The 20,395-nt window shown below is 47.8% G+C and overlaps 1 protein-coding gene across 1 annotated transcript in view; it reads right to left on the reverse strand.

The window, feature by feature from the left end:
• LOC120106374 (uncharacterized) overlaps positions 1-5,451 on the reverse strand; it is a 9,094-nt gene extending 3,643 nt beyond the window's left edge. The window contains exon 1 of the mRNA XM_088721682.2: positions 5,052-5,451. Coding sequence (XP_088577808.2) covers positions 5,052-5,412 — 361 coding nt within the window. The 5' untranslated portion in view covers positions 5,413-5,451. The remainder of the gene's footprint in view (positions 1-5,051) is intronic.
• Positions 5,452-20,395: the final 14,944 nt, after the last annotated feature.

Genomic DNA, 20,395 nt, shown 5'->3' on the forward strand with positions numbered 1-20,395 from the left:
ACTTCCCGGAGTGTCTGGTTGCAGCCCTGTAATCACCTCGAATGGTGATTTACCTGTTGACTCCGATCGCTGTAAGTTGTAGCTGAATTGGGCTTGGTCCAAGAGTCGCACCCAATCCCGCTGATTGGCACTCACATAGTGCCTCAAATACATCTCCAATAATGCATTGGTTCGCTCTGTTTGGCCATCGGTTTGAGGGTGGAAGGCCGTGGACATCTTCAGCTCCGTTCCGAGTATCCGGAATAACTCCGTCCAGAACCTCCCCGTGAAGCGAGCATCGCGATCAGAAACGATACTCCGCGGTATCCCCCAATATTTCACCACATATGTAAAGAACAACCGCGCCACGTCCTCTGCATGGCAAGTAGTAGGTGCTGCAATGAAGACTCCGTACTTCGAGAAGCGATCCACCACTACCATGATAGAGCTGTTCCCATCCGCCAGAGGTAGTCCTATGATGAAGTCCATGGAGACACTCTCCCACGGACGCTCTGGTATAGGTAATGGCTCCAACAACCTCGCAGGCCGTCGATGTTCAATCTTGTCTTGTTGGCATAGTAGACAAGTGCGAACATACTCCTCGATGTCATCCCGCATCTTCGGCCAATAGTAGTTATGTTCTATGAGAGCTTGGGTCCGATGCACCCCCTGGTGTCCCGCCCACATAGAATCATGGTGTTCTCGTAACACCTCGCGCCTCAGCCCTCCACCTGAAGGCACATAGACACGTCGCCCTCGTGTCAAAATCAGCCCTCCTTCGGTCCAGAAACGGCGCGCCTTGCCGTCTTTGATGAGTTCACCCATGGAAGTGGCCCATTGATCCTTCTCCATCTCGGTCTTGACCCTCTCCATTAGGTTACTTGCTGGTCCGGAAAAGGAAGAGACTGCAGCCAGCTGTGCCTTTCTACTCAAAGCATCAGGGACTGAATTAGTTCGGCCCGGCTTGTACTCGATGTCGAAATCAAATTCAGCCAGAAACTGCTGCCATCTCGCCTGCTTGGGGGTGAGTTTTGGTTGGGTCTGAAAGTAGCTTGTGGCCACGTTATCCGTGCGCACCACAAACTTAGATCCGAGGAGGTAATGACGCCAGGTTCGAAGACAGTGCACAATTGCAGTCATCTCTTTTTCATGAACCGTATACCTGCGCTCGGTGTCGTTCAACTTCCGACTCTCGTAGGCCACTGGGTGCCCTTCCTGCATGAGCACCCCTCCTCCAATGGCAAAATCTGATGCGTCGGTGTGGACTTCAAAAGAAATAGAAAAGTCCAGTAGCACGAGGACCGGCTCCGCCGTGACCGCCTGCTTGAGACGATCAAATGCCTCCTGACATTGGTTTGACCACCGCCATGGTCGATCCTTCTTTAACAAATCCGTCAGTGGGGCGCATAACTTCGAATATCCGATGATGAACCTCCTATAGTAATTTGCCAAGCCAAGAAAAGAGCGTAAGTGTGTAACACGTGTAGGTACCTCCCACTCGGCTATGGCTGAAATTTTTGAGGGATCCATCTTGAGCCTTCCATCCCCAATGATGTGCCCGAGGAACGGCACCCTCTGCTGCGCAAACACACACTTCTCCCTCTTCACAAAGAGTTGGTGCCGCCGTAGGGTAGAGAAGACTTGCCTCAGGTGTGCCATATGCTCATCCAATGTCCGGCTGTATACAACAATGTCATCCAAGTATACTACCACGAATTTATCGATGAAGTCGTGGAGTACACGCTGCATCAAAGCACAGAAAGTTGCTGGTGCGTTGGTGAGGCCGAAAGGCATGACAAGGTACTCAAAGCTCCCGTACCTTGTCACACATGCAGTCTTCTCAATGTCCTCCTCCGCCACGCGAACCTGATAGTACCCGCTGCGAAGATCCAACTTGGAAATCCATCGTGCCTTGCCAAGTTGATCGAACAAATCATCAATCCGAGGAATGGGGTACTTGTTCTTCACCGTGAGCTTGTTGAGAGCCCTGTAGTCGATGCAGAGTCTCAACGAACCATCGTGCTTCTTCTGAAAAAGTACCGGTGCTCCATACGGACTCTTCGAAGGTCGAATGAACCCGCTGTCCACCAACTCCGTTAGCTGCCTCCTCAGCTCCTGGAGTTTAGGTGGGGCCATCCTATATGGTGCTTGAGCTGGTGGACGTGCTCCATGCACCAAATCAATCCGATGATCGATTTCTCTTTTTGGTGGCAATTGCTTGGGTAACTCGGGGGGCATCACATCCCTGAATTCAGTGAGAACACCCTCGATGGGCGCTGGAATCTCCTCTCCTTCCAGTAGTTCTTCCTCCTGAAGAGACGCAATATATGTTGGAAGTCCCCTTCTCAGCCCCTTAGCAAGTTGCATCGCCGATAGGACTCGCTGCGGAGTCCCTTTAACTCGCTTCCCTGGAACTACGCAAGCTCCACTCGGATTCAGGACCACCACCACATCTGAATCCGGCTTTATCATGGCTTGTAGCTGGGTAAGCAAAGACATGCCGATGACCACCTCGTAGTCGTCGATCGGGGCGACCACCGCTGTCACCCGTCCGGTCCATGCGCCGAATTGGATCTCAACATCCTTCGACGTTCCGCTGGTAGCCACTTCTGCGGAATTGACCGCCTTGAACGTGTGTTCATCATGTTCAATCTTCAGATTTAACCTCTTTGCCGTAGCTAGATCCATGAAGAAGTCAGTGGCACCCGTATCAATGAGTGCCTGGAAGATGTGACCACCAATGCAGATAGGTGCATAGAGCAGACCTCGTGGCCCCTTGGCCTTCAGGGCATTGAGACTGAGTGAGCCCATCCTTTGGTCGGTCTCTTGCTTCTCCTCCACCGCCATAGATGCTATCTTGCCCCTCAATGGACAGTCCTTCACCTTGTGCGGTCCATTGCAAATATAGCATGAGATGGTGCTGGTACCTTGCGCCACCCCTTTGCCCTTCGCTTGGGAAGCCCCTCCACTTGAGGAGCTCGGATTCGAGCCCTTTGTACCTCCTTTGTGACCTGATTTCGCTCCCCCACCATTGCCCTGTTTCGATGCTTGGGCTTTGGGAGCTGTGGGTTGAGTCTTGAACTCGATGAGAGCCTCCGCTTGAGCTATCGCCTCGTTCAAACTCTGGACTCCTCTTCGCTGCAACTCCATCTTTGCCCACGGTTTGAGCCCGTCAAGAAAAGTGAAGAGAGAGTCCTCGTTGCTGAGGTCTGGTACCTCCAACAACAATTCGCTGAACTCTCGCACATACTCACGCACATCGCCCTTTTGCGTGAGCCGCCGTAGTCGTGCTTGAGCATCATCCTTAGCGAACGCGGGGAAGAATTGCTTTCGAAGTTCAGTTTGGAACTGTACCCAAGTGGTGATTGGAACAGCCCCTCGCTTCACATCGTCGGCCCGACGTCGCCACCAAAGCATCGCCACATCCCTCAAGAACATGGCCGCCGTGCTCACCTTCATGGCTTCCTCCCTCACGCCGGTAACCTGCAAGTATTGCTCCACGGCGAAAAGAAAGTTATCCACCTCCTTCGCGGACCGTCGTCCGCAGAACTCTTGTGGCTTGGGAACATCAAGCTTATGCAGGGGGCGCGTAGCCTCTCTTGCGACCTCCATTGTCAATGGAGAAGAGGATACGCCTATGGTGGTACTCTCCTTTAAAAGGTCAACCACCTGATTTTGGAGAGCCTTCACCATGATCTCCAACTCCTCGTTACGCCGCAGCACTTCCTTATAGCGCCGCTCCATATCGAAGGAAATCTGGTTCAGCTGAGCGGCGATTTCACCTCGGAGGGTTGCGTCCCTACCCTCAAGGTCCTCCATCCGTCCTTCAACCTCAGCTATTTGGGCCTCGCACCTCCGTAATCGATTGTCGGCGGAGATAACCGGAGATGCAATACGTAACCCATACAGAGATTCATCAACTGGATGCGCTCCACCCATCGCCGTGCCTCCTCCTGAGGCTGGATTAGGATCCATGGTCGAGGATGATGCATCCGCCATTCCCACCATGGGAGTTACCGTAGAGGTCGTCTCCTTCATTTCTGGTATGGCTCTGATACCAAGTGACACGAACGAAGGGATTACAACGCGAATCCCAACAACGTGCGGCTCGGTCTATCAAAGATAACCGATCAGCCTTCCTGGCGTGGGTACCTAGTCTCTATGACTTAGGTCACGCCTAACAACAATAATGCAGCGAAACACAACACCAGAAAACACCACGAAGGAGAAGAAGAAATGTAGGGGAAGAGAACTTTATTGAATAACCACTCAACTGATTACAATAAGCTCTCTTGGCCTCTCCAGCTCTACCGGATACCGATCCCTCCCCTTTGAGGGTCCTCTTATAGAGGAACAACCTCCAGTTACAAGTCCCTCACGAACTCCACTTCCCATGCACAAGATAAGGATGAATTCTAGATAAGATAGGAAAACCCCGATTCCCGCAGGATTCTGCGCAATCAGGTAAAACAGCCAAGTTCGTGCCTCAAACGAACTCCGATTACCATGAAACTAGATTCGTTGGATTCAGGACGAAGAATCCTTCCAGATGGCACCTTTTCCACTCTGAACAGACTTCTGTAGAGTTTCCAAAATGCCCCTCAAAGTGAAAGCGCGTGGAAACAGCGTTTCAGCCACGTCTTCTAACCATACACGTTTTCAGTTATAAAAACGTGTTAAAACGTGTCCCTTACCTTCTGGAGACTTATGCCACGTTCCTCCATCAGTGGCACCCATTTCCATGCATCCCAATTTCCCGGATTCAGTCCATGCTTCGAGATAAGCCCACAACGCTGAATCAGTCTCGTTGCAGCAGCTTTCCTCCTAATGATGAACCAGCATGTATTCTCACCAATACACGCCTTGGAGCACGTGCCCACGGCCCCATGCTCTTGGGTATTCCACCTACATCTTGCACACGTTTCCCTAGGTGATCCTAGGGCCCAGATTTGGTCTCCAAGTTGCCCAAATCTCTAGAGAGCACCGTCAAACCTCGAACCCGTCCAGCGACCTGATCTGGTTTATACCTTGATCCGCGTCCGGTCCAGCCCCGATTCGAGGAGCCGTGACACCTCGATCCCGAAGCCTTCGGAGTACCTTTTTGATAGGCACCTCTATCTGTATGGGGAATTCGCTGCTGAAAGATCCCGCCCAGTGTCCCCCTCCTTCCCCCGCCGCCTTCCGACCCGCGGTAGTATACAATGAAAACTTTCGGACACTCATGCCCGATCGTGGGACTGCCTGTTGAATGTCCGATGGCACGTTGCTCCGACTTGAGCTATACAACAACGAGATCTCCCTTGATCCTTGCCGGATGTGCTTGACGGTCCCCCATAATATGCTAACTTGGGGACTTCTTACTCCAGCTGTTCCAAGAGTCTCCGCTAGTTGAACCGCGTCCAGTAGACGACCTCTTCCGCTCATCCCCTTCATCAGCTGTTTGATAGGGATACTATAACCTAGGTCCCTCAACTTGGAATGGATGCCAGAGCGTAGGTGGCAAGCAGTTATATGGATACGGTGCTTTACCCGTAGACGCTTCTCCAGCTCTCGCAAGAATTGTATGGGAGTCGTCCTCGGAGGGACTTCCCGAATGACTGTACCGGAGAATTCTACCGTACTCCGTGCAGCTATGGTTGTTGATCCTGCGGAGCCTACCCAAAGGTTCGGGCCGGATTGATTGAAGTGGGTGATACGTTTTTGTATTTCTATGAGAAGCTCTAGGCACCCACGATTCCCAGTAGTAAGTCGTCGGCATATCGCACGTAACCAATCCTTATTAATAAGTCATGGGTTTTTAAGGGGGCCAGCTTACGGGCCAAGCGTCTCTCTAACCTGATAACTAGTATCGCCTCCCCGCCCAGCTCTATCAGCAGGCCCCTTCTTTTGCAATACTTAATAAGGTCTCTCATGGCCAAATTCTTATTAAAGCCTTCTCTACCATAGAATTCGGCCTTCGAGGTCAACCCAGCGGCTTCTATGAGGAAGGCGGTGCAAAGGAGGCTCGAGGGCTTGTTAAGGAAGGCAGCAAGGGCCGCTGAAGGGGGAAAAACGAAAGGCGTTTTCTGGTCTCCCCTTCGCCGGGGGGTGCTTGTGGAGAGGGTGTGCCACGACGAAACAAGGGAATGAAAGGTCGCTTTGCGTTGGATGCTCTTTACCCTCCCCACAATGATGGCTCTGTTGTCTTGGGGAGCGTTGAAGCTTGCTTCTTCTCCAGAGTTTTCTTGGTCATCAATACGACGACCTGTCCTTAATGGAACCGATCTGATTCTCAGAACAAGAGGAATTTCGTGCTTCTGTCGGATCCTCCCTATCTCCTGATCGAGCTTGTGTAGGTAGATGTTGCCTGGTAGGGCTGATAGTAGTACACTGTGTGGGATGGAGTAAGGGCCCTTCTCACCTCCTACGAGTCGTCCGGCGGAAAATAGTTTTTGAGTGGAGTAAAAGAACTTGGGGTCGTCGATCTCTTCCTTAAAGATTGAGATGAATTGATGTCGGTCGATGGTGTGAAAACACTTTCTGATGTCGAATTCCAAAAACCAGCGAGAGGTTCCCCACTCTTCTTTGATCCGTCTTAGGGCCGAGTGGCAGCCTTGACCCGAGCGGAAGTGCGATGTGTCTGGAAACTCGGGATCGTAAATGGATTCGGGTACTATTCTTATCGCCTCTTTCATGATCTTTTGTACGGGTAGAACTACTGTGAGCGGTCTAAACTTCGACCCTTCTTTCTTTCTTCATTTTCAAAAAGGGGAGCAAAGCCTGTTTTTTGCTCCCTCTATTGATAGATCAGGGGCCCTCCTGCCGGCCTGAACGAAACGCTCTTTCAGGAAGTAGTCCCATCACCCTCGGGCCCGGCGCCAACCAAGAGGAGGGGGGGCTCTCTCCAACCATTCCGAAGAGCCGAGATCTTGTAAGGAAAAATGAGCTAGCTCAGCTGGTTTGGACCTGCGTGAATCAGTTCAGTGAAGTAAGATTAAATTAAGGCTTTTCCAAGCCTTGCCAATAGGCGGCTCATGGCTCGCTCAGTTCGCTCGTGGAGTTCTTTAGATCAGTAGATCTGGATAGAGTCTCGCTCATAAAGGAAGAGCGCGCTAACGCGGCTCGCTTCACTTTTCGACGCTCCGCTTGCAGATGTCGAAGTCTGCTGAAAAACGGAAGAGCGTGCTAATGCACTATGGCTTTTCAGCCTCCGTTTGCTGGTTCCGAACTATCACTGATCCCAGAGATCAGCCTTCAAACCTTTTTCTTTTAATCTCTGGAAGGCTTTCTCGGGGAGAAAGCTAGTTGGGGAACTGCTAAACGACCTAAAAGAGGAGACTGACTCTAACCTTTCAAAGTCCTATCTCATCTGGTTGATAGTTGAAGGTACGTGCGATGGTACCATGGACATAAACGAGGTCGAGCATATCTTTAATGACCTCAAACTAAAGCATACCTAAAGCTATTGGTATGAGCGTGCCCTAGATGTGAGATTTGAGCCAGAAGAAGATGAGGATCTATCACCAGATGAGGAAATGGAAACAACAAAGTATTAGTTAGGTTTAGGTTGCAGAAATGGTAACAGCGGCTTAAGCCATTAATTGGTAAGGTTATAGAATAAGAAAAAGGAATGGGATGGGGCATTCATCGTACAGTAAGCACCGATACTCAAAAATGAGTTAGTATCGAGAGACTAGGCTTTTCATTAATGTAGAAGGAGACAAACAGAGGTACTCTTGCCGGTGGAAGAAATTCCATCGTCGTAAGGGAAGGCCTCGGTCAATCAACTCACTGCCATTGACCAGGGGAGGGGGGAACAATCTGACGAGTGAGATCGTAACACGTGAACAACAAACCATACCGATAGGTTGATAGTTTTCTGTTGGTACGGCGTGCGGTCACAGGAACGATTGGCGGTCGTAGCATGACCTCAAGAGTACCTTCTGATTACAGCATATAGAGGTGTACCAATCCCACCATTTGAGCCAGAGCAACATTCATTCTTTAATCGCTACCAGATCCAACATGAGACCAGCATCCTAAAAAACAAAAAGGAACGCAAACTATCGTTTCTTTGAAATCCTTATCTTTCTATTTTTAAAGAAGATACGCCATTACAACTCCCAAGTATAACAGTCAACTATCCTATCAGGATTTTACAACCTGAATACCAAGGGAAGGGGGGAATACACCACTATCAGGAGAGAGAAAAATTAGTAAATGCCGATGCCATCTTTGACTTTTTGGATGGTGGGCGGCGCCAGAAACTCGATAACCAGCACCGCGGAGTCAATAAATGAAACTCAATAGAATCCTAAAAAAACCTTATTCGAGCACACACGGGACCCACAGCAATAGAATTCACACAAGCGGCAATCATCCGAGCAGAGAATGGAGAAGGGAAATATACGGGGTTCCCTGACGAATGAGAAACCGTTTGGCAAACTCCTTGCAAAAAGATCGTGATATGAGAGATTTCTCTTTTGATATGACAACCTAAAGGAAGCTCAGCCATGATGGCCTAATGCTGTAATGCTACTTTCTCATCGGCTATGACCTTGTCATCATCCCAAATTGCATATGCTTTAAACCGAACGTCCGGGATACACCGCCACCATCCATCCACACGATAAGATGATGGGTCAATGCGAATGAAGTCTTAGAGCCAAGAAAACAAAGAGGTTTACCCGTGTTGAAACAAACTTTAGGACCTAAACGGTCAGCAGTTGCGTGTTTAAATGGTAAATGAAAACGCACCTATCTCAACAAATAGGTCATCTATGCAGAACACCAACCAAAGAGCTGCCCGAGGATTTTAGAAGTCATTAAGAAATAAGGTCCGCTGCTGATTTCAAAGAAAAGGAAAAGAAAAAGGATCGCCCGGCTACCCTACCATTTGAAGCGAAGAGGCCAAACATTTCATTTATATCGAGCGTCCCATCGGACGGATCGAAGGATCCTCATTAACGGAGCGGTTTTGCCAACCCTTGACGGATAGGAGTTACAATTGGCAAAGATGCGGGCAAAGCCCGCACCCTCAACAGAACATGTTAGTCGGACTCCAGGTATAGGGGCACCAACGTCAACTGTATTGGTAGATAGCTCATACAATCAACACCAGCATGCGTCCCACCCTTAACTTAATGAGATGGTCCAATCGGAACACAGTTCTCTTAGTCCAATGGTAAGGACCATTGAAAGAAAGGGTATTAAAAGACTCATAAAGAGTTCGCTCTGGAGAGGCACAACGCCTCAGCGGAGCAGCAGCTTCTGTTGGTAGGGCTGCACTGAAGTGAAACCATAAAGACGTTTGCCTATGGATGGAGTATAAGACCAACTCGGTATGAACCGATAACCGACGTTCAACTGGTAGTCATCATGGGGGACCACCCCAATGGATAGCATATCAAGCCCTGTTTGATTGATGAAGAGGCTAATCTACTTAATTCCCTTTGGTTGGGGGCCCCGGGTCAGGAGAGAGAAATCTGAGCTAAATGATAGAAGGCAATCCCTTTGTCTGCCCATTCATACATCTGGAGTCTTTTCCTGGGAAGCCAATGGAAAGCTCTCATCGTCCTATCCTATCCCCTTGACTCGAAAGAAAACTCTACTCCTCACCCAGGGACGCCCTTGATCGTCTGAAATGCTCCTTCTATCCCACCCTACCCAACTAGACCCTTCTCTTTCTTCTTTTGTTCCCCGCCCAGCTCGCTTGCTTGCGGAGAGACCACTTGCCCATTTTTGAACCGAAAGAGCAAAGTTCTCCTAAATCGGGAACAAAGCACTTGCAGAGAAAGCAACTTCTAGATGACAATGGATGAGATTACTTACCCTTCTTTGCCGGGACAGAACGAAGAAGACGAACGGAGAAAACAGAGCTTTTTTCCTTTGAACCGAGATGACACTTCTTCCTGCTGGCAGTTCGGGCTACCCCCTTCTTTCGTGAATGAGACAATGACGTGCTTCGCCGCGATGGATCACATAGCTTGACACTCAAAGAGAGATTGAGCTTTTCTCGAGTCTTTCTTTCTGTCCTGTGGGAACAAAGAATCATCATAGCTCGTCCTTCTTTCGATCTTTCAGGTTCAGGGAATAGAGCAGCCGGGAAAAGGGCTTCCAAGCAAATCCGTACTTGAGTTGCCAAATCAACACTCTTTTCAATCAGGAAAGATAGAGGGAGTTGCATGCCGGGAGTCAGCAAAGACCCGAATGCAGGGAATCTCGAGTCATTGCGCCTTCATGTGATTAGGTGGTCTGAAAGTCCTTTTGGTTTGGGATTTTCTTTCTATGTTGAAGCTTGTGGGATGGACCCGCGCTTTTTCATGGGTTAGGGAAAGCTCTCTCGTGAGCAAAAGAGAGAGTCGGTGAGAGTTCCTAATCAAAAAAGGGAAAGAACACATCCCGAGCAAACCGTCCACCGAAGACAAGAAAGAATTGGGCAGTGTGCTTAGGGACTAGGGAGGAGTACGAGGAGGGGACAAGGAGTTGATCCTGAAGCAGTTCTCAGTGTGTGGGTAGAGGTCGTGTACAGCAAGATTGGGGGGAGGTTTGTAAGAAAGTCATCTGGCTTTTCCGATGAACGATCAGAACGCGTAAGCTGACTTCCATCATTGTCTTTCAGTTGACGAACAACTGAGGGATAGAAAGATTTCTGTACTCCGGTTGGCTGCGCACCATAGGTTTGAGGCTAGGCTAGAACTGAGACTCACCAAAGGTTGGCACTCTTAGCTGACGTGAACCCTTACGTTGATCTTCGACCATGCCGAGACTAAGATGATTCAGCCGCTCTCCTTTCCACTGATTCAGACAGTTCGGAGCAGAGGGATGAGATTCGTTTTCGTTGATTGATCGATCAAGCCGTAGTTCTCGTCAGAGCCATTTTCGCTATTGGTATGAGCACTTGACCTATACCTTTTCTCTCTTTGGCCAGTCTTTTGTTTCTCTCCCTCTGGAACTAGCTTAGCTTCCGCTTTGCATTTTCCTCTAATCTGATTGATAGAGTTGAAACTAGGAGACCCTATCGTGGCTCTTCCAGCTGTTTCCCATCTTTTCCTTTCTTCTCTTCTTTCCCACTCGGGGGAGCCCCCTTTTACCTTTTGAAAGACCAAAAATTCAAGAGCCTGTCTTTTGATTCCGTTTTGTGGTCTTTAGCCTATCTAGACCCGCATTCTGTCTTGCCCATGAGACCTTTTCCTGAACGTCTCAGCAAGCCATCCCTTGAAACTAAGCCCCTCCTTGACGCCTTTGAGCCCTGATCACTTTTTTGAGAAAACAGCAACCCCGGCTTCAAAGTCTTCCTTTCTACCCCTGGAACTTTCCAATTGAGCTCTCTCTTTCCCGATTCATGGTCTTCTCATTCCACCCATGGTAGCTTTGTGCTTTAGACCGAGGGTGAAGATCGGGTTTCTTCTCATGCCTTATGTTTTGGAAAGAGATCCACGTTCATTGGTTGTGATGTCAGTCTGAGACCGGACTAGTAGTCTCATTTTTTTTAACAATGACCTATCATGTTCTTATTTTGACTATCCTATCAACCCAAAGAAGAGAGATAAAAAAAGGAAGATCTCCTCGATGGTTTGAATACAAGAAGAGGCAGTTGTCCCGTCAGACCACCTAGCCTCATCCAGGTGCCGTTCAGAAAGGGTCATGCATCGGAGGTAGTGAAGTAACCATCACAGCTCTCGGGGTCAGTCGGTCTGGATCAGAAAGGGATTGTGGATTCTAGACCACTACAAGATCTTCCCTCCTTGCCTATGTAGCGCCTTGTGATTCCCGGCTTTGACAGACAAGCAAAACTTGCTGCCCACTTCACCAGTCACAACAGCCAGAAAGAGAATGGCCGCTCAGACTGCTATTTGACCATCAAGTTGCTCCAATGCCATCGAGAAGAAGTCTGTCTCAAGTCATGCACAAGAACAAAGAGGAAGATGACCAAAAACGGTGCTATCAAGATCGGATGAGGGCAGATCATGATTAGGGGATCATACGTCTGCAAGGCATCAAGAGTCAACTTCTTCTTCCTTCCTGAGCCTTTATTCATATGTGGTCGGTGCATGCAATTGGCAGGTGAACAATGAATCTTGGTTGAAGACTCAAGCTTGTGAGCTTGGTAGAAGCAAACGAGTTGGCTATGACAGATTGGGCATGTTGTCGCTTACAACTTGGGATGGTATGGGACATTCCATCATGAGGGAATGGCTACCTTGTTCATGTTGTCTACTCAAGGGAAGAGCGGGATACTTAGCTGAAAGGGTGGACAATTAGCTAGAGCAGCAAGTGCTGTAGCGAAACTGATTGCAAAAGAGGGTAAATCGGCCACGTTAAGATTACCATCTGGGGAGGTCCATTTGATATCCAAAAACTGCTTAGCAACAGTCAGACAAGTGGGTAATGTTGGGGTGAACCAAAAAAGTTTGGGTAGAGCCGGATCTAAGTGTTGGCTAGGTAAGCGTCCTGTAGTAAGAGGAGTAGTTATGAACCCTGTAGACCATCCCCATGGGGGCGGTGAAGGGAGAGCACCCAACTTGCTTAGAAAGACCCTATTTATGAGCCTTCCCCTCCTCCTTTTGAGTCATCTTGCATGAGAAGAAAGAGACCGACTTCATCGAATTCTAATGTCCGTGTGGAATGCAACTTGTTCGCTGAAGTGGAGGTGCTTTTCGCTGGGGTAGACCATTCTTGTGAGAACGAGTCAAGCTCGCCTCTTCATCCCACAATAAGGCCTTTTCGGAATGCCATGAATCAGACCTGCTTTTGACTTTGTTTTGATACCAGTGAATGCTCTTCATAAGATCCACAAAGCATTGCGAAGGGCATGATCGTCTTTGCTTTAGTATTGCACAAAGCTTTATCCTTGTCGAGAGGCATCACTACCTTATTTGCAGGTGGTCTTTTAACCTTTGCTATAGGCACAGGCGCTACTCTTGCATGGACGGTTGCTAAAGACTGTGCTACCCTGGGGAGGCTCGATCGATTAGAAAGGAAGAATGGGAAGAGATTTTTAGCTAGGCGCTACTCTAGTGGCTTTCAAGGTGAAAGTCGGTTCTTTCAAACTAGCTATTTGTAGCTGCCCTATTTAAAGGGCTAGAAGAGATTTTTACCCTTCCTGCGAAGTACTGATGTGAACTCCCTCTTTGTGAACTACAAAGGAAATCGAATTCTTTCACAAATGACACATGGTCTCGATCAAAAAAGGGCAATGCGTCTTGTATGAGAGTCCTCTTTCTGAATGGAAAAGAGATTTTCATCAATTTAGTTTAGCTTTCATTTAGGAGTGAAAAGGAAAGCATACAATCTTCATTGCCTCACTTCGGAAAGGAAGGGAATCGCATATTTCATTAACAGACAGTCATTCGTATAACCGATTAAGAGCTCAAGAGAAAGGCAGGCAGGAGACAGCAGTTTGCCATGAAAATGATGGAAGGCTGGTTCAGGTAATCCTTTAGTGAAAATGTCCGCCACTTTCTTGTTGCTACAAACAAGTCGAATGAATAATTTGCCTGCGACGACGAGGTCACGAACGAAGTGGTAGTCAACTTCTATGTGCTTAGAGCGGGCATGAAACACAGGATTGGCCGCCAAGTTGTAGCGCTAGCATTATCATAGTGCAGGATAAATTGATAGCGAAATGGCACCGCTAGATCGTGTAGCAAGTAAGAAGGCCATAACAGAGGTAGTAAGGGCGAGTGTCTTGTACTCTACTTTGGCACTAGACCTGGAAAGAGTCAGTTGCTTTTTAGAAAGCCAAGTCGTAGGTTTTTTCTAAGAAATACGCAGAAGCCAGTAGTGGACCGTCAGCTATCGGGACAGCCAGCCCAGTCGGCATCGGAGAATGCAAAGAAGGTGGTTTTCGATCCTGGAGTGATGGTTAGGCCAAGGACAAGAGAACCCTTCGGATCCTGTAAGATGCGTTTTACAGCCCGGAGAAGTACGGTGGCGAAAGCGTGCATGAACTGACAAACTTGATTGACGGCATAGCAGATGTCAGGTCTGGTGAGAGTGAGGTACTGAAGGGCACCAACAATGCTACGATATTCTGCTGCATCAGAGAGAGGAGCACCATTGTATGCAGAGAGCTTTGAGCCAGATGTAAGGGGTGTGGGACATGGCTTGGAGTCTTGCATATGAGTGCGAGTAAGCAGATCCGAGGTGTATTTTGTCTGAGTCAAGAGTAGAGCAGTCGATGTACGTTTGGCTTCGATTCCAAGCAGAAATGAAGATCAGCAAGATCTTTCATGGCGAATTGCGTACCTAGTCGCTGAATGAAAGAAAGGAGACGAGAGGAGGCTGAGGCAGGATGGTAGTCCTGAGAAAGATCCTGCTGCGAATTGCTCTGTGGCTGGACAGGAGAGAGGTCATAGCGGCAAGGATAGGAGACTGATCCATATACGTGCGAGGTTTGGAATCCAAGAAGCGAGAAACATCGACTTTGAGTTGGATATCAGAGTCATGCAATCAGACAATTCCCTCATTTGGCCCTCCGTTTTGTCAGCACCCTCATACCCAGTTCCAAGTCCCTCAAATCCATCATCAATAAGGCCCTTCTCATCTATAGCCTGCCTAAAGTCAGTCATCTGCCAATTAGGGCGAGGCGCTTTTAATCCCAGCTCAACCCTGCTTATCTTGGGTGGACTCATCGGGATCACGTAGCTTTAAGAGAATTGGGTGGAGGCAATCAGTAGACCCAAGCCCTTTCGTCCAAACTAGGAAACGGAACAGGAAAGCGAAGTGCCTAGTTCTAGACTATTCCCGCTTGGGAAAAGGTCTCTTGTACAAAGAAGGGATGGGGCTTGAGTTCTTTCATCATTTCGGCATCGATCGTCTTAGTAGGGTAGGATGCTTTTTCCTTGCCTTGATCCTTTTTCCTCCTTTCTCGAAGCAAGTAATTCATCTAGGCAGCTCTCTCAGTTGGTTAGCTATGAACAAGGAGTGAAGAATCGCTAAGGCCAATCATTCCCTAGTCTCTCCTATAACCTATTGCTATTCTAGCTAGGATATTCTCTCTATTAAAGCATATAGGAATTAGAGGTAATCTCGTCTAAGTCTAGTCAACAATCATTCCTGTAGTTCCATTTGTTCGCTTTAAAGCACGAGCTGCGAGAAAGAGATAGATTTTCTTGTACTAATTGCCAATCTCGATTCAACTACAAGCCTGCTATTCACTCGATGAAAAGTCGGATCTTGCCTTCACTCCTAAAGGTGGCTACCTCAGAGCTTCACAAGAGCAATCACAGTCGAAAAAGCAAACTGATTCAACAATCGCTATTCTTTTTCACATGAAAGCATGAACAGAGTTCACAGTCGAGTTGAACAAGAGCAAAAGGACTGACCTCTTCCCCGGCTCACTGTGAACTGGGTGACTTTTCACTCCCTTTAGTTCAAGCGGAAGACTAAGACCAATCAGCCTTTCGGATAGTACGTGGGATCTTCTACCTAGAATACGATAACGAGACCACCAAAGGTGCAAAGCTAGGTCTGGGATCGATCCCATCTAGCAAAGAAAGCAGTCACACCAGAAAGAAGAAAGTCAAGCTTGAAAGCTGCAAAGCAAGATTCAGATTCTATAGCATATCCTATGGAGTTGCCTCTCCTCAGGTCAAAGAACTAACGGCCTTTCTAGAATCCAGTTCAAGCAGAAAACGCGCTTAAGGAAAATGCGTAGAAGCAGGCAAGTTGATTCCCATCTCTGAAGGTCAGTTGGAAAATTTCCATTCTCGTGGAAAGAAAAAAGTAGGCTATTCATTCGCATCTCTCAAGAAAGAGAGAGCAATTGTCACCTTCATCAAGTGCTAGCAGCAAAGGATGACAGAATTTTCTTTTAGCAATCAACCATCAGCCCTCTTCAAGCTGTAAAATAGATTATTGTATAGATGGGAGATCCACTTCAAGTTCAAGGCTGGCAGCAAGCGTAAGCGCAATCGTAATCCCTATAAATTTTATTAAGAAATATATCATATGCGCTCTAGCACTCTGTTATGGCGCAATCACTGACTGAGTTCTCTTAACTCCATGCTCTAACTTTGGCCACTCACTTACGGATAAAGCCCCTATGCTTGCGACTCTCCCACTTTGGCATGTCCTACTTTGAGCTTCTTTCCAGGGATTATGTTCCCGTAGTGCCTGATCGGGACCTCTTTTCTGACTCTCTCGTGCGCAACCTCGGTAGCTCCGTTTAGGGGTTCGCCCTCTCTTCGGGGACCTCGCCCACCCGGGATCTTCCACTCTGAAGTTTACCCGGCCGGGCAAACAACTGTGACTTTCATCTCCGCTTCGCACCTCTAATAACAGCAAGTACGCCCGCATTAGCTCACCACTTCTCCTAGCACGCATTGGCATGCTTGCCTTAGACTCACACGATAGCCTAAACTCAGGTTACGAAGTCGAAAATCAGCCATTTCATAGAACTATGATCAGAGAGCAAGCAGGGAACCTCTCGTCGGGTTGGTTGGGTTGGCTTGCTTCTTAAGATAAGAGGGAATTCCCAGATAGGTAGTTTACTTGCTCGTAGAGGTGCGTAGCTTCTTCCCTTGTGAGATGGGCAACCTATATCACTTAGGATTCCCTGGCCTTTGGACTACAGCAATATGGAAATAGAATCGAACTATGGATCGGAGAATAGCACTGATCGGAGCAACTTCACAACCTGGGATAGCTAACGCTACCTTGCATGAAGACATGGGATTGACGTAGAAGTCACATGCCAAGCAAGAACTTGCTCCTTTCACTTCCCTAACTATAAATCGAGCAGGGTGTACGAGCGAACCAGCGTATGCGAACTAGCGATTCCAAAGTGGTCGTTAATAGATGGAGGTGGCTTTGTTATCCCGGGAAAGATGCCAATCTGCTTAGTGTTCAGTCTACCTTTCGATAAGAGGATGAATGCGCGGGCTTAAGCAGATCAGTTGGTGCTACGCTTATCTTCTTAAAACAAGGGGTAAATATTCGAAGACCAGCATAGGAGGCGAAGTAGAACTCTTGCCTAGCCGTGGGAATCCACCCTATCTCATTAGAGAAGCCTGCTATATGGCTATTTCGCTTTAGACACAAGGTGAGATAACTCTCGTTCAATGCCTTTTTAGCCTGTTTTAATAATGTGTTATAGTTCTTTTCACAGTAGCAGCTACGCTCCAATGGGTGGATAATCGAGCGTTAGAGCGATCCTTGCCGCTACCGATTTCGGGTCTATTAGTTGCTTCTTCCCGAGTCTCAGTAGCTAAAGCTAGCCTTATATAATTAATTATATAAGCAGATGTGTGTGGATTCTCCTAGAGTCAGAGTTGCTTCAATGCCAGTTCATCTGGAAAGACTAATGCGTCGATAAGTGAGAGCGGCTCAGAAGGGTTTGTGAACGTGTAGTTTTTGGTTTTTTATCCTGGTTTAGTTGTCTTCTATAGAAAGGAGGAAATGATGTTCTTGTTCTCCTGAAAGCGAACGGAAGAGGATCAGTGCCCGGGCGTCTAGACTCATCCCACTGTGTAAGCAAATCCGGTAATCGACGGAAGTGGGAGGTAGGGAATCCCTTTTTTTATATGATCACAAGCACAGATGAGCCGGCTTCCTTTGGGTGACTTTTCTTCCTATTGACTGACTCCCCTGCATTCCTACCCAGAAAGGAAAGAGAAGCATAGTTAATAGATTTCCTATGCTTCTCTTTCTCTTTCAGTTCTTTCAGTGAGAACGAAATCAATCAATGAAGAGAGAGAACTTTCAAGAAGAAGAAGAAAAAAAGTACGAGCCTATCTGTCGACAATAGGGAAGAGGTCTATTGATTCTCCATCCTGTTTAATGAGAACTCCCCTTCCTCTCCTTTACTTTCTTTTTAAAGGTAAAGGAAGTTCACGACTGGGAGTTTATGGTAGGTGCGAATCTCTTCTGATTGGAAACTTTCATTGAAAGAAGTCAAATCAATTGAATTATTAGTTCATTCCATTTTAGTTGTGACTTAACTTTCAGTAGAATCAGTGGCAAGAGTGGAAGAAATTGAAGCTTTTCTTCAATCGGGAATAGAAGGATGAGCTTGAAGAGGGAAGAAGAAGTAGAGCGAATGCTCGTTCTGTTGGAATAAAAACCTCTCGATCTGATCTTGAAAGAGGGGAAGGGAGATCGATCTCAATCTATCGAATCCTTCTCTCCTGCCATCGATCGTCCAAAGGGTTGTTTCAGTCGAGTGTCCTCAATTCAATCGGTCTGGTAGCATTCTCCGTATCAGCTCTTTTGATCTGTATCAAGGCTCTATCCAATTCTTCTTCTATATGGCCAATTCTCTTTAGCAAGAAAACGTGTTCAATGGGTCGTAGTATAGTGATTTTTCTGGCCAATTGGCAGCAAACTATCACTGCCAGTTCCTTTTCTTCGGTTAGTCATTCCCGGCAAGCAATCAAGCATTCCATCGAAGCAAAGGAGGCAAAGCAGTTCCTTGAGTTTGTCCATCGAGCTAGTAGCACGCTTGCAAAGGGTTGAAAGTGGACAGATGCCATCGAATTGTATGTGAAAAAATGCCTTAAATCCGTTCTTAGAGTTTGAGAAAAAAGTGCAGGCAAGTCAGCGAGCGAACCAAGGGGCAAAGAAAGGGTAAAAAGCCAGTTTCGTGCCTATAGTCATTCCTCTCTCTGGTAGCAATCCGGTCTCCAGTCGGTGGTAGTAAAGGAAGGAAGGCTAGCTGTCCTATCAGTGCGGACAATCCAGTCTGCCCATGCAAGCAAGCAAAGAAGCAGTGGGAGTCAAGGCAGTCTGTGCTATCTAAGGCATCTATGCCAGTCTGCCCTATCTTTATAGATAGGAGCCCCTCTCTAGTAGAAATTCCTTCCCAACGCAATCTGTCCAAGGGGAAAAGGCTTTCAAGCTTCAGTGTGCCAAGGGAGCGCTGCCCATTCACTCCTAAGAGTGCTTTCTCACGAGCGAAAGCCACTCAGTTGCTTGCTAAATCGAAGAGAGCAGAAGGCACCTCGCCTAACATTGTAGGAGAAGGGCCTGAAACCACTCAAATCTTCTTTGTGAAATTGAAGAAGAAATGGGCGGGCAGCTTAGACTCTTTCCCGAAGAGAGCTCCAACCAATAGATGAGATTAGAGATGCTAACATAACAGGGGCAGGTGTCACGTACGAAGGGATTTCAAAGCGAATCCCAACAACGTGCGGCTCGGTCTATCGAAGATAACCGATCAGTCTTCCTGGCATGGATATCTAGTCTCTATGACTTAGGTCACGCTTAACAACAATAATGTAGCGAAACACAACACTAGAAAATACTACGAAGGAGAAGGAGAAATATAGGGGAAGAGAACTTTATTGAATAACCACTCAACTAATTACAATAAGCTCGCCTGGCCTCTCCAGCTCTACCGGATACCAATCCCTCCCCTTTGAGGGTCCTCTTATAGAGGAGCAACCTCCAGTTACAAGTCCCTCACGAACTCAACTTCCCATGCACAAGATAAGGATGAATTCTAGATAAGATAGGAAAACCCCGATTCCCGCAGGATTCTGCGCAATCAGATAAAACAGCCACGTTTATGCCTCAAACGAAATCGGATTACCATAAAACTGGATTCATTGGATTCGGGACGAAAAACCCTTCCAGTTGGCACCTTTTCTACTTTGAACGGACTTCTGTAGAGTTCCCGAAATGCCCCTCCAAGTGAAAGTGCGTGGAAACAGCGTTATAGCCACATCTTCTAACCATACACGTTTTCAGTTACAAAAACGTGTTAAAACGTGTCCCTTGCCTTCTGAAAACTTATGCCATGATCCTCCATCAGTGACACACATTTTAATGCATCCCAATTTCCCGCATTCAGTCCATGCTTCGAGATAAGCCCACAACGCTGAATCAGTCTCGTTGCAGCAGCTTTCCTCCTAATGATGAACCAGCATTTATTCTCAACAATACACGCCTTGGAGCACGTGCCCATGGCCCTATGCTCTTGGGTATTCCTCCTACATCTTGTACACATTTCTCTAGGTGATCCTAGGGCCCAGATTTGGTCTCCAAGTTGCCCAAATCTCTAGAGAGCACCGTCAGACTTCGAACCCGTCCAGCGACCTGATCTAGTTTATACCTTGATCCGCGTCCGGTCCAGCCCCGATTCGAGGAGCCGTGACACCCTCCTTCACCTAAGCCGAAGTTGCCCCTGACGAGGCTAGGCGGTACTCGTTGATGACGTCCTCGAACTGCCATAGTTCGTCACCATATTTCCAGCTTGCTTCTGAATCTGATAGTCCTTTCCATCGGACTAAGTATTGCACACGGTTACCCTTTTTCCTATCTGCCTTGATTTCAGAAACCTTCTTGGTGTAATGAACTCATACGGCTACTGGAGCTCACCTGCTTTGAGCCCAAGAAGGGTTAGTTGTGTCCTCTTTGAACGGTTTCAACAGGGACACGTGGAACACCGGGTGCACTTTCAGCTTGGAAGGCAACGACAATCGGTATGCTGTCT

The sequence above is a fragment of the Phoenix dactylifera genome, chromosome 5 (genome assembly GCF_051530095.1).
Source record: "Phoenix dactylifera cultivar Ajwa chromosome 5, Ajwa_hap1_PhDact_Kaust_v1.1, whole genome shotgun sequence".
Taxonomy (NCBI): Eukaryota; Viridiplantae; Streptophyta; class Magnoliopsida; order Arecales; family Arecaceae; genus Phoenix; species Phoenix dactylifera.